General features: G+C 39.7%; 1 protein-coding gene across 5 annotated transcripts in view; it reads left to right on the top strand.

Moving 5' to 3' along the window:
• The window catches only part of cadm4 (cell adhesion molecule 4), a 261,414-nt gene that overhangs the window by 229,887 nt on the left and 16,196 nt on the right, over positions 1–15,331 (top strand). For 2 of the 5 annotated variants that reach the window (XM_061776282.1, XM_061776281.1), the window contains 2 exons: positions 14,203–14,286; positions 14,367–15,331. The exon at positions 14,367–15,331 is cut by the window's right edge and continues 750 nt beyond it. The exons of 1 other annotated variant lie outside the window; for it this stretch is intronic. In XM_061776282.1, the coding sequence (XP_061632266.1) occupies positions 14,203–14,286; positions 14,367–14,674 (392 nt within the window). In that variant the 3' untranslated portion in view covers positions 14,675–15,331. The remainder of the gene's footprint in view (positions 1–14,202; positions 14,287–14,366) is intronic. 2 more of the 5 variants (XM_061776284.1, XM_061776283.1) reach the window with 1 other exon arrangement.

Consider the following 15,331-nt stretch of genomic DNA (forward strand, 5'->3'; position numbering starts at 1 on the left):
TTGTTGATAAAATCAAGCTGTTCTAAGCCCTGCCTGAGCTGACAAACCAGTTACAGTATTTTCAGTTTAAAGTTGAATTAATTCATTTGCTAATGTATTTTTGTCATTAAAGTTGGAACAGCAGGGGTTATGGAACAGAGCCTTGAGGAACTTGGCAATAATTTGGGTCAATATCACCAAAGAACAAAAACAGTTTAGACAGTTGCACCCCCTTTTCAAATTTTTCTTAAATATTCAAGAACAAAAAAATGAACAAAAGTTCATTTGTGTTGAGCGAACTCTCAAATTTTTATATCCAGTTGAGGCTTGAGTCTACATTTTTACATCACAACACTAACCTTGTGCCTCATCGGTGGGTTGGGAAAGGAATCAACGTTTTATAGCATTTGGTTCCATTCATTAAAAAAAAATAATAATCGTGTGAAGGTACTTTTTGTGCCAAAATGCTGAGTTCTGATGCCGGAAGTCAAGTTAAAACTTGCAAATACAAACCATCTGACATGATAAAACAGTCCCAAATAACTATTTTAACAATGCCATATTTAACTTTTAGCTGAAACATTAATTAATGAATATTAAGTTAAATGGGTTAGTTCCAAACACATTGCCTTTTAGTTCATAGGTTTGATATTGACACTGGTTATAAAGAACCCCCAGTCAAATCTTCATGTTATTCTATGCTGCAGGTTGCTAGGAAAATGGCTGTTCTTTATTTGGACAACTTTTATTTAAACCATGCAAACTTTTTTGACTCACCCCCCTAAAAGAATCGGAATCAAGAATCTTTTGGGACCGGAATCGAAATAAGGAATCTGGACCGGAATCACTCAAATTCAAACAATGCTCAACCCTACTTCAGACCTCCACTGCTAGATAACACTTCACAACATCCAGCCACCATCACTTCACATTGGTTTCCTTGCAGTGGAAGGAGCATATCGGTTTGTGGCCGAAATCTGCCATTAAACTGGTTTGCCAACTGTCAGTAGACCCCAGAGAACAACAACATGGAAGTACAATACATTAGGTACAGTTGTGTTTTGTGCTAGCATTTTCCATGTGGCTATGTGGAGAATTTTTCTTTTTTTAATGTGTGTTGTATACAGTAGCCTACAATACTGTTGACTGCAATTTTTCTTATTAAAAAAAATGAACCAAGTTTTAGGGTGCTGGAAAAAATGTAAATTGCTTTGAAGCTGTATTTTACTTTTCTGTAGTTTGTTTTTCTTAAATGTTTTTTGTCTTTGTTTTAAAAAAACATTGATTTACCTTGTTTATGAAATGCGCTATATAAATCAATTTGCCTTGCCTAGTAACATGTAGTTGTCCTACTAATGCGCAGAAATATCATACAGTGGTGGAAGGCAGGAGTGGAAAAAGCATTACTCGGAATACCCAGTTGTTCTATAAGTGTGCCTTAGTTGTTCCACTCGTGCACTTGTGTTATAGCGTACTAGTACATAGACCTTGGATATCAAGGATATCGAATATATTCTCAAACAGCTTTCTATTGTAGAAGTCATTTAATGGTGTGTAATTCTACTGATTTGATACTGTTGTAGTTGTGTGAGAGTTAGAAATGATAACCAGCACAGTTTTTTTATGCATGATGATCAGAGGGAAATTGAATCCATGTAAGGTGGGGAGAGCATCATTTTTGGCCGCGGTAGCCCTCCACATTCTAAAAGCTCCTTTTAGGTGGTCCTGGGGGAGGTGTTCATTTTACAACGTCTGGCTTGTGAGTCTTCGCCGTTTCTTGTCCTTGGCAGAGGGCGTGGAAGCAGGAATCAAATGGGTTCGAGATGAGCAGTTTTATTCTTCACTTGTAAAGACTGAGACCATCTGCCGTAAAAAATTTTTTAAAAAAAAGACAAGAAGCCTGCTGGTCTCAAGGGAGGGGGTAAGGGGGTAAAACACACGGAAGGTGTTAACAAGGTGCACTGAATGAAGGGTTCTCCTATTGGATGCCATGCGACGTTACGGCTCTTTGCCCAAATCCCTTGGGTCCTTTTCTGACTGGTCGAGACAGCCCGAGAGGACTCCTCTGTGTTCGGAAAGTCATAAAAGTGTGAAATAAGATAGCTATAGCCCACGGAGTCCAACGGCTGTAAATTAAAGGGTGAGATTTACACGCAACTAGGAGCCACTGCTCATCATTTATGGGGGCATAAACAAGGAATCAGCCAAAGTGCAGAGAAAAATAGCTGCGAGCTGACAGTGAAGACTGCATATAGGGCTTTTTTTTCTGTTTTCTAAAAATTTATTTTTGGATAATACAGAGTAATAATAATAAAGTGGATTAACAAAAATAACAAAAACAAAAATCAGCCAGGAGAGGTGCAGTGCAGAGAAAGAAAATAAAGACTGTAGACCTAACAGCCACTTGTAATGCTCTGGTTGAAATGGCTCTGTTTTGGGGGGAGGTTTTTTGTCATGCAAATGCAAAATATGGCTTTCATTACCATACATACATTATAAAAACCATAGAGTAATATAATTATTAAAAAGAAAGATAAGAGGGGCACGACTGGGCACGACTGGTTAGAGCGTCAGCCTCACAGTTCTGAGGACCGGGGTTCAATCCCCGGCCCCGCCTGTGTGGAGTTTGCATGTTCTCCCCGTGCCTGCGTGGGTTTTCTCCGGGCACTCCGGTTTCCTCCCACATTCCAAAAACCTGCATGAATTGGAGACTCTAAGTTGCCCGTAGGTGTGAATGTGAGTGCGAATGGTTGTTTGTTTTTATGTGCCCTGCAATTGCCTGGCGACCATTTCAGGGTGTACCCCGCCTCTCGCCCCGAAGATAGCTGGGATAGGCTCCAGCATGCTTGCGACCCTAGTGAGGATAAGTGGTACAGAAAATGGATGGATAAAGAAAACAAGGGAAAAAAAATTAATTGAATTCAACGGCTATATAATGCATACGGTAAATACTACTCAGATTTGAGAAGACTGTTACAGAGCAATAATAACATTAGTTGTTTTTTCTATTGATGTATGTGCTGTCTGCATGTGTTGATATCACTTGTCTTCAGACATAAGTTTTTTATATTTATTATTACTGCAACATTGATGCTAGTTTTGTTAGCCTGTCAAGGGCTTTTTTCATTGTTTATCAGCATTAAGCCAGCATTTTTTGTTACCGGTAAATAAACAACTCAAATCTCTTTGTTATATGTTTAGTTTGACAGCACACTTCAACTTGGAGTGGCAAAAAACAGGTTTAAGCAAGCACTTGGACTCTTCTTTTGAGGAAGTGTTCATTAGCTGCCAAACTGCTGCTTGTTGTAAAGTTCACTGCCACCATAGCTAGTGCTCGTAACTCTACGTTTTGCTCGCAACTCAAAAAATAAAAATCGGGCGCACAACCGCTCATATCTTGAAAAACCCGTAAGTCGGGTAACTCGTAATTCTAGGTACAGTATCACTGTATACAGCAGCCTATGAGTTGGGTTACGGGACGGTAATACAGTATGTAAATTAGGGCCACTGTTTCATAACAGTGGGGTTGGATGTGCAGAATGACTCCCTCACAGACATATTTTCAGAAATGGCCCGATAACAGAAGATTTTCTTGATTGCGTAATTTCACACTTGATGGGCAGTCCCTCTAGAGACTCAACTATTTGTATACATATAATTACAAAGTCATCTTTCCAAAATATGTCCCCTTTTATCTGAAAAGTAACTAATATTGTAGTTTCCCTGGTATGTGGCTGGTGTTCCTCCATTTTATTCAAAATAAAAAAGGCCTCTGGTAAGCGAGTGTTACAGAAAGACCTCTTCACACCTTCCTAAAAAGCATTAGGGTTGTAAGGATGATACATTCTCACTTTAAACGTCACACCAACCTCTCTGTCTCCATCCCGTCTCATCTTCTCACCTCATTTTCACCTTCCGTCCACTTCCCCTTCCTCCCGTGTCTCCTCCCACGGCCTTTCAAGCGTTTATCACCTCGCCGGCAGTCTGCCCTCCTGTTCTCGGTTCACCTGCAGTTCAATCCCTTTAGCACTGGCTGCAAGCTCTCTAAGAGAAAGCGTGGGGGATACGATGGAATAAAAAGTGAGGCAGGGAAAAGGACGGCCGAGGTCAAACATAGGTTAACGTGTCATTTGTGTTGAATCCCCAGAGGGAACCCTGGGGGGTGCTGGAGGAGGAGGGTGGGTTTGCACCGGAGGGGGTGGGGAGCGTGAAGGGTGGAGGAGCATTCAAGGGAAGGTTCTTCACCAGCTACTTGAAGAAGGGGAAAAAGAGACGTTTCCTTGCAGCTGCAAGGTGGGCCTGCAGGTGTTCGTTCTCATCTCCCTCTGTACTCATTTTTTATTTCAAACTTAGAGAGAACGACAGTGAAAGTGAAATAGTGGCCGTCCGCAGCGAGCGCTAAACTGTAGGCGAAAAGCGCCGGCCAATTTATGGGCGTCAGCCTCCGGCGCTGTCACCTTATGAAGGGAGGATGGGGGATTAAATCTTGCAAAAGGAGAAGAAAAGGTGAGCGGTGCCAAATGGGAGCTTAGAGAGGAGAAGTTGGATGGAAGAGATGCTTTGGGGGCGATTTTTACTTTTGGTCTCCAGTAGGGGTGGGAAGCAAGGTGTAACACACAATCACGAGATAATTGATATACAGTGTTTCCCTGCTATATCACGGTTCATTAAACGATCGTTTTTATGAGTTTTTACAGTATACCTACTGTAATGCCCTCGCATGTGGCAAAGGAGAGCCACTGTCATCGATTCACTTTTCAGCTGTTTATTGAATGCAGGGAGGACAGTAAAGCACATAAACACTCACGCAAAAGCTGCTGTTGGCATCCAATCATTCACGCTAACGGCACATGCCCCCCCCCCCGACCAGGCCCCGCCTCCTTAAGGCAAATACCATTACACAGACACTACAATACGTACATTTATCACGCATTGTATGTATTTACTTACTTGACGTTTTTCGAAATACGAGATGTCGTTCGGATGATTTTTTTTACTTTGATTTGTGAATGCAAACTTATAAATAAGAGAAATAAGAGCGTTGTTTGGTGGCAGTGAAATCAAGTCCCTTCACAACAAACAGCAGTTTGGCAGATATTGAATATGTCTTCAACAATGAGGCTTCAAGCCATTCATTGCCACTCCCAGTTTAAGTTTACTGTCAAACTAAACATAAAAACAAAGAAAATTACACCTTATTTAAAACAACCACATAGCTTCGCCTTTCAGTCCGGTAGCTTAAAGCTAACACTAAATAGCAATTATTTCGCAGTTCTATAACCGTTTTAGCAATGGATTGAACACAAACGTGCAGACAATGTAACAGTGCTCACACTTATATATTATTTATCTGCCATTAAAAATTACTAAAATTAGTGCCGTAATGATGAGCTGAATGAGTTAAGATGGCTCGATAAACAGTATATCCATCTGTCTTATACTGCCCCCAAGTGGCCAATGCAGGCACACCAGAAAGAGCAGTACAATGGCTATTCAATTGATGCAGTGTGACAAAAAAAGGTTTTTAACACTTTAATACTATTTAATTATCTCATTATTGTATGATTTTATGCAGTACAATGTTATGGAGTGATATTTTTTCGCATTAAAATACACTGCAGTAATTTTTGTTGTTGTTTTGGGTGAAGGCTGGAAGGGTATATAATGGCATTTCCATTAATTTCAATGAAGAAAGATGATTTGAGAGTGTTTTGAGTTACAAGGGGGGTCATGGAACAATCATACGGCCCCTCTATATTGCATATGGCCTCGCTATATTGCATATATCACAGTTTATCTCTCGTTTTACAACTGACTGACACGGAGCGAGCCACGCTGAACCAATACCTGGCCGCTGGAAATAACCAATCTAAACCGCACATGCTAACATATCATATTAGTATTTTCAACAATCTCCACTTTGCTGCAAGGGAACCCTAAGTATCTTCTTACTCTTACATACCACATAGTACATACAGGAGACCCATGTTCTCCTACATGGTGTTTGTTCGTTACCATGTCTTGTGTCGACTGATGCGTTCAATGCGGAATGGTTTGTGGAAAACCGACATACCTAAAACCATGCTGAACTGAATCGATTTGAGAAAAAATATGAAATTGAAGAAATTTGCCAGCGAATTACATAATTAAATACAGACCTACATATATAAATAAATAATTAAATACATAAATAGACCGATATTCTTTTCTCGTTCAAATATACAAGAAGACCAAACTAAACACACATGCTAACATTAGCTTACCCTATTGATGTGCCTTAGCTCTGAGTGCTGCAGTATTATATTCCACCGTCTCCACTTTTCTGCAACGGTGCATTAAGTCTCCTCCTCAATCAAGTGTGTCTCCATACCGGAAAGTAAATACAGACACTCGTTCTCCTCCATTGTTGTTGTTTTTGTTAGCGTGTCTCGTTTTGAATGGTGTGTGCAATGTGGTGTGTTTTTTCACAGTTTCCCTAGCCCAGCTGAGTCAGGCCAGTCGTGTGCAGCACTGATTATGTGCCTTCCCATCAGTGATGATGAAAATAGAAATAATTGCACTGCTTTTTATTCAGCTAAATAAGGTAACCAAACCATTATAAACACTTCCATGATGCAGCACAGTTCTACACCACTGCAAACTGCAACTGTGATCATAAACATATTGTTAAATTAATGTAGAAGGCTGAATTTCAGAGAGAGCTTCTGTATTTGACCTCATTAGTTTTTGCCCGTGTACCTAATGAAGCTTCCAGTGAGCGTACACACACACACACACACACACACACAAACACACACTGGAGTCTAAATTAAAAAAATATATATACACATATACACACAAACTCAGAGCTAGCGGACTCATCTGCAGAGTGCAGTGTGGACCGAGCCTCCAAATGTTGTTTTGTTTCTGTGCGACTGTTGTGAAGGACAAAATTGGACTCTTTATGTTTATGCGTTCAATGCGTAGCTGTGTGTGTGTGTGTGTGTGTGTGTGTGTGTGTGTGTGTGTGTGCGTGCGTGCGTGTGTGTGCGTGCATGCGTGTGCGCGCGTGCTGGCCACCGGTTTGAGAATGTGCTGATTGTGTGACGAAAGCCCAAAGGGCTTCTTTATGTAATTGAACAGAGCTGCTGCACTCAGATGAATCGCCAAGCCAATGAAAACCCATTAGAATTGAATTGAAGGAAAGAGAGAAGGAAGGAGAATGGAAAGATATGAGCCATTATATGGACGTACTGTATGCAACGTGCATTCATCTGCATGGGTTCAAGTGTGTGTGTGTGTGTGTGCGTGTGCGCGCGTGTGTGTGTGTGTGTTTAAAGACATAGGTTGTATTTTATTGTTTAGGGCCAGCACATCTTTAATGCAATTGGTCTTACAATTCAGCTTCTTGAGGGAACAAACAATATTTTTATAAAGAAAATTCCCTCATTTTGTGTTATGAGCCAACATCGTTAAAATACCAAAAGGCATAAAACTGAGATTGTGTTGTGGTCGTCAACATGTTTACTGACCTCTCATGCCCTCTGGATTGAGGCCTTGTCATCAAGGGAGTCCCCATGCATGCATTAGTTTTGTTATTTTAATTTGGCACGGGTCGCGGAGACTGCATAGATTCAGAAAAGGCTATTTGGAGAGTAGACGGTTGCGACAGGACAGGAAAAAAAAAAGGCGAAGAATATGACATGACCAGGGATTAGTTCAGGTCTCTTTGGCCATTGTAATGAACCAACGGGATAATTGGATTGAAAAAAAAAATGCAATTTATGAAAAACAAATGCAATTTCATGAAACATCCCAGACACTGGCAGAACATAATGGCGTCAAGGCCCAATTATGTCATAGCACCACACAAAGATCTCCTAATTTGAAGGGTTAACCCTTCAATGCGTCCCATGTAGCCACGTTGAATCATGACTGGCTTGTTTCAGATCAAAAACTGCGTAAAACATGCCACATTGAAAGCAAGAGGAGACTGTGGGCAACAAAAATATGCTAACAAAAAAATGACAGCTGCAGCAAAGAATACAATTGTAGCATTTTGTTGTTGTTGTGATTTACTTTGAGATGTGAGCACCGTATGGTGGCAGTGAACTCATACCATGGTGCCACACATAGTAAAGTGCCTGTTCCAAAATGTCAGGCATAGCATCCTCAGGCACACTTCTGTGAGGAGGCGATACTGAGAGAGACGTCATTATCACGAGTGCCACCACATCCATCGGTGGAAATATAACATAGGCCGTGTGCCTGATTGGCAGCCGTGCAGCATTAATGGCTAACAATACGAGGCGGCGTGCCGGCAGCCAAGAGGACGGCAGCTTGCAGAGCATTCTCCTTAATTAAGCCAAAGAGAGGCAGGGAGGGAATGTCGAAAGATAGAGTAAAAAAAAAAAAAAAAAAGCTCTAAATGGTGAGAAAGAAAAATGATTAGGTCACCGGTGCGAAGAGGAATTAATCCGCTTCCTGTTAATTAGCACTACATCCTTGATCATTAATCCTCGGCCTTCACACTGGAGTGTCTAACACACACACACATTCACTGTAAACGCCTTGTTTACTTATCTATTCTTTACTTCAGGGATTACGCGTTCATTTCCTCACAAAACACTTTTACATCCGCATGACAAGTGTACATCTCTTTTTAAGAATGAAATAGTGAAGGAGGAAGGACGGGTGGAAGCGTTAGTGCTGACAAGAGAGGAGTGCAGAAAGAGATTGATGATCTCAGGGCCGGGGGGAGAAAGAGAGGAGAGACAGCGGAGTACTTACCAATAAATTAACTCCTGACTAGAAAGCCCACTGGTGCGTGTTGGTGTGCAGCATGCGGGGAGGTGCGTCGCATGACACAGTGGAAGCTCGGAAGGTCCAACGTGATCCGTTTGGGTTTGGAAACTGTTTTGCACCCATTGGAAATACAGTAGGGCTGCAACTAACAATTATTTTAAGAATCTATCTCTCGATGTTTTTATTATTAATTGATGAAACTGACAAAAAATAAATAAATTCCATCCCTTTATTAAAAAACAAGACATTTCAAATTGAAAAATACACAAAAATAAATTGATTTTGAATCACTTACTGGTTTGGTCTGTAATATGTTGGAAACTAAGAAAAAATGTTGCTCATTACTTTCCTAAGTAAAAGCAGATGTTTGCAGATGTCTTATTTTGATTAAACACAATCAGTTTCTAATCTGTTTTCATGAAGGACTGCAAAAATCTGAGAATATTTGCTGTTGAGAAGCTGAAATGCTGAGGATTTAGACAATTTTAAGTTAAGCAATGTCTCAAGGATTAATTGATAGTCAACATAGTTGTGGATTAATTTGATAATAAATTAGTTGTCAATTAATCCATTAAAAAATACAGTAATCCCCCGAGTTGCCAGTGTCTCCCATGATATTCTGACAACTCCCATTCTGTTATGTATGATGGCGCTCCTTCTTTTGGAATAAGTGAAAAAAGCAAAACATGCACAGTTGAAACCTTGAATACAAAAATTGTTAAAGTTCCTCGTGATGGGCATGACATCTCACCTATTGCCAAATATTGTTTAACTTTTAACGCATGTTCATCTCAGAATCTTGGGTCAAATTCCAAATTAGAAAAGCCGACGAAAAAGCAAAACATTGTCAGTTGAGTCCTTAAATGCATTTACGAGAATTGTTAACCAGTGACCCAAACCCTTGCGCTATTTGCTAACATCTCGCGGTATATGCGGGCATCTCGTGTTCCATTCTGTATTATGGTAGTCCTTTTGGAGTAAGAGTCGCAAAAAGCTAAATAAATAGCAAAACATGCAGGCCTCATCCATGAATTCTCACTGAACCAAGCAATATTGCTAACGCCTAGCGTGATTTGCTGACATCTTCCGTTGCGTTATGTATGACGGCGATCCGAAAACCCAAAGAAAAAGTTAAACCCTCAATTTGACAACGCAACGCCACTTACATTACAGTGCTTTTATAATGAAAATACCATTGTTGTACCATTCTTCTTGTTGAGGCTGTCTCTTCCTTTGGAATTGATAATGCAAAACGCCAAAGAAAAATCAAAACATGCTGTAATGCTCACTGAACCGAGGAAGCTTGGGAGAATTTCTTATTTCTAGCATAATGTGCATGATGGCTCCTGTGACATAAACTTGTGTGCGACTTTCAAAGTGTATTCTTGAACATGTTGGTCAAATTCTGAAACATAAAAGCCAAAAAAAAAAGCAAAACAAGAGCAGAATTAATTGCTGAATTGCTAGGGTGTGGCATGATATTCTGATATCTCACATTCCATTAGGTTTGACGGTGGTTCTTCTTTTGGAATATGTGGTGCAAAAATCCAAAGAAAAAGCAAAATATGAGTTGATTTTTCTGTGACTTTAGAGCAGGGGTGTCCAAACTTTTTTTCTCCAAGGGTCATATACAGAAAATTCCATGGATACAAGGCCTACTTTAACATTTTTCAATTTTAATTAATGAAACATGCTAAAACCAGTCCATCAAGCAGTTCAGCGTTACAGTATATTAAAATTGTTTTGTTTTTTTTCTTAACTGTTTCGTCACAGCAGTTTATTACAGGTGACGGGCAAATACAGTAGTTTAGGATTTTTGGGGGGTCAGATTTAGGGATGCCCCGCTGCCCTGTATCAACTAGCGTAGGGCCGCCTCCAGCCATGAGCAGCATCCAAATCACATCTACAGAAACATAAAAAGAGCAAATTGTAGCAAGGTGAACATTTTGAAAACAATTACTTGAAGATCATTAATGTGAAACATTCACAAATTGGACCTTGGCAAGGAACATAATGTTATTCACCAGGGCGTTATGAAGACAATGGTGTTTCTATTTTAGTCGTAAATAGTTTATTTCCATCTTTTTTCCCTAGAAAAATATCTACTGTATCTACTGTATATAACGTTAACGTATGTATTAGTAGTACAGTGGAACCTCGAAATTCGGACATAATTCGCTCTTGTGAAGTGTTCGAAGTCCGATTTGGTCGACCTCGGGATCATTTTTTTCCATAGGAAATAATGTAAATGAGTTTAATCCGATAAATATCAAAAGTAGCTTCTCCATTTCTTCTATTATCTGTGGCCTTTGCTTTGTAATGCTCGTCACTCCATTGGCAACACTAGCTGCCTTTATTAAATATTTATTCTGTAGGATAGTCGAAATTGTCGACTTAGCCTTACGATACTGGTTAGCAAGATCTGTAAGACGCACACCATTTTCATACTTAGCGATTATCTCCTTCCTTATATCCACTGTGGTTCGCACCACTTTCCTTTTTTCTTTGCTGCTGGTAGCACTGCTGTCTTTATTTGGGCCCCTGGCTAAGAAAATTGTACTGGAAAAATAAAAAAAATTATCTTGAGAGGCACTCGCAAATGTGATGAGAGTGTTGACGCTATGACTGCCTGACTCGAAATGGGCAGTGGCTCGTCTCGGCTACTGTCCCGTGTGCGTTTGGCATCGCTCGGTTTGACTCGGCTACCCGTTCAACGTGAGTTCGTCTTTGCTCGGGTGTTCGGGCTCCGAGAATTTGGTCGAACTCGGAGGCATTTTTTACTCGGAATTTTTGGTCGAAGTCCGATTTGTGCGAGTCGTTCGAATTCCGAGGTTCCACTGTATTAGTTTTCGGGGTATCGCACCCATGGGGGATGTGGGAGTGTCGCAAAACCCCCACTATTGACACCCTGACTTTACATGCTGCATCCCCCACTCAACCTTTTTTCTTAATAACGTTGCGAGGCGTGTCAAATGTTATTTTTAGTGTAAGCCATAGATAGTTTAAAAAAAAATGGACGGCGGGGCACAAATTTCCCCCAGGCCATAGTTTGGACACCCCTATTTTAGAGGCATATTTTGGTCCAATTCTGAATTGTTCCACAACAAACATGCAAAAAAACGCAGAGTAGTAGTTTTCTACTAAGTATTAAAAATGTTGTACAAAATCTAAATTCTCCTGAGCAGTCTCACAGGGATGCGTTGATGTGGTGTCAGCTATTGTTTTTGTGATTCAATGCGAGGATCGACTTTCATACCTCTCACACTACTGTGCCACCGCCATCGATTCGCCAAGCGTATTGTTGGCCTCTGAATGAGAGAGTCTCAGAGAACTGTTGTTTCCATTGGAAGTGCATCTGTCACGGAAAAATGCCACCGATGCCAGCGATGTAGCGAGTGCGTCGCCGTGATAGAACGTGTTGCTCGTTATGTGGTATAGTTACCTTGTAGATGTGTATCGTTATCTTCAACCTGTGCTTTGATACATGACCTCCCATTGTAGCTGAGGCCCAATCTCATTTATATATCCATTCATCCATTTTCTGAGCCGCTTCTCCTCACTAGGGTCGCGGGCGTGCTGGAGCCTATCCCAGCTGTCCTCGGCAGGAGGCGGGGTACACCCTGAACTGGTTGCCAGCCAATCGCAGGGCACATACAAACAAACAACCAACCATTCGCACTCACATTCACACCTACGGGCAATTTAGAGTCTCCAACTAATGCATGTTTTTGGGATGTGAGAGGAAACCGGAGTGCCCGGAGAAAACCCACGCAGGCACGGGGAGAACATGCAAACTCCACACAGGCGGGGACGGGGATTGAACCCAGGTCCTCAGAAGTGTGAGGCTGACGCTCTAACCAGTCGTCCACCGTGCCGCCCATTTATATATTTGGAAAACAAAAATATTAATAAATAAAAAAATATTGTCAATATTTTTTCTGCTGAATATATAATATTCAAATAATCATGAAATGAATATTATAATAAATATTATTATTATGAAATATTAAAATAAATGAGAAAATTAAATAATGTAAATCATTTGTTTCTGCTAAGTATATAATTAAGTCAGTCATGAAGTAAAATAAATGATATAATAAATCCATCCATCCATCCATTTTCTTTACCATTTATCCTCACTCGCAGGCTGCTGGAGCCTATCCCAGCTATCTTCGGGCGGGAGGCGGTGTACACCCTGAACCGGTCGCTAGCCAATCGCAGGGCACATAGAAACGAACAACCATTTGCATTCACATTCACACCTATGGGCAATTTAGAGTCCTCAGTCAACCGACCACGAATGTTTTTGTGATGTGGGAGGAAACCGGAGTGCCCGGAGAAAACCGACCCAGGCACGGGGAGAACATGCAAACTCCACACAGGCCGGGCTGGGATTTGAACCCCAGAACTGTGCTAACCAGTCGGTCACCGTTTAAATTTAATTATTATTTATATAATAAATAATTATTCAAAAAATTACATTTTATTAAATAATTATGACAAAGGTCTGTGTCATGCCTGGATCTAATATAAATTTTTGAAATAATACAGTCATAAGAAAAATAAATTATATAATAATATTAAAATTATGTAATTTTATTATATGAAAATAAACCAAATTATTTCACATTTATTTAAATAAGGTAATTTGCCACTGTTACTGTAAATATAGTATACACACTATACATGTAAAATGTCTAAATCCAAAAATTAATAACATCAGAATAATCAGCAGAATTGAAAATATAATAGCATAATAAAAACCTAAATAATATAATAAATAATAAGGCTTGATCTAATTTATGAATAACAACAGATGCAAATAAAAACAATAATGATCAAAAATAAAATACCATACATCAAAATAATTATGAATCCAAGAAAATATTTTAAATATGTAATAAATAATAAAGGTAATTGAAATAATTAATTAAGGCTTGATCTAATTTATGCATAACAAAAGATAGCAAAATATTAAAAAGCAAAGCAAATATTAAACATAAAAATAATGATAATAAAATATACATTAAATAATATACATCAAAATAATAAAGAAAATTAATTAAAATAAATTGTAATATAATACACAATGTCAACAGAAAATAGGAAGAACAAAATACATATAAATGGGAAAATAAACAATGGAAATTAAAATATACAGTGAATAAATAGTAAAATTGCCTCTGATATAGTGGGCCTGGAATGCTCTGGTCTATAGTATATGGAGCAGTTTGAGAATATTAGAATCATCATTACCCTGAAGCACAATTTGTGATTTAACTCCCAACCATTTCCTTATGTCTCTTCCTTTATGTGGAGCCATAACCCGGCCATTAAAGCCCTGCAGACGTGTGTGTTAAAATGTCTGTGTATGTTTTAGATAGAATCATGTAGCATTTTGTCCACGTGTGTGATCCCATCCCTTGTGTGTCTGTGTAGATAATGTGTCATTCCCAAGCATGACCCCTCTCACTCACACTTCCCATCCCATCGTCAACCCATCCCTCCCGCTGGACACAAAAGGTAACGCACCTTCACTTTTTTTTATTTATTTATTTATTTTTATTTTTTTAAACTGTTGCCCTTCATCTCCATCCTTCTAGCCTTCTTCTCCTTTGGTGTCTTCCTCTTTTGTCTCAGGTGGACATACACACACATACAAACGCACCCTTTGTTGTGCTGCAACCTTCCTTTGTCAAGTATTTACACAAGCTCGGGTACCTGCGGATGCTCTGCCATTCGCTGCACACAATTGCCCGCTCCTGCTTCCTGCTTTTTATCGCTGCCCGCACATTTGACCAACTCAGCATTTGTGCATATACAGCGTACGTGTGTGTGTGTGTGTGTGCGTGCGTGTGTGCGCGCGTGTGTCTGTGTTGTATGTTGTATATTTTATCAACACATACAATAATGACATAATTAAATGGAATGAAATGAATTAAACAATTTTGTCACATTTTTTGCTTTAGTTCAATGGACATGCTGTTTCTTCTGCATGTCAAAAGTAAGCCACAGGTATATTAGTCGTTCTTCTCAGATGATAAATAATATTAGCCTGCAATCATTGTTAAATAATATGTCTCGATGTGTTCCTCCCCCATTTGTGTTCAAATATCTGTTACTTAAAGGGTTACAACAACACAACAGTTAGTTTGAAGAATTGTTTACAATCAGTTGCCTGCCACCATACAGTGCTCTATCACAAAGTTTTGCTCGCAAGTCAAAGAAAAAAATCATCTGAATGACAGTTCATATCTGGAAAAACTCGTCCGTCGGGTCACGGGCCATGTCACCCAATTTACGTTAGAAAGAATTTCACGGCACAACACGAAACAAAAATGTCACAAAGGATGAATAATGATGATCTTGTCTCAATTTACTCACAAATTTACTTTCTCAGTGGTTAATCTGGGCCTTTTACAAACCTATTACAAACTTGATACTCGCAGGAAGCAATGACTTGTTCTGTTGTAAAAATGGCAACAGTAGGATACACAGGTTTGTTGTAACTTCTGCCATCTAATGGAAGATAATTTAATTGTTCTGCCTGTCACGAAACATCGCTGGC

This window comes from Phyllopteryx taeniolatus, chromosome 6, assembly GCF_024500385.1.
Source record: "Phyllopteryx taeniolatus isolate TA_2022b chromosome 6, UOR_Ptae_1.2, whole genome shotgun sequence".
Lineage (NCBI taxonomy): Eukaryota > Metazoa > Chordata > Actinopteri > Syngnathiformes > Syngnathidae > Phyllopteryx > Phyllopteryx taeniolatus.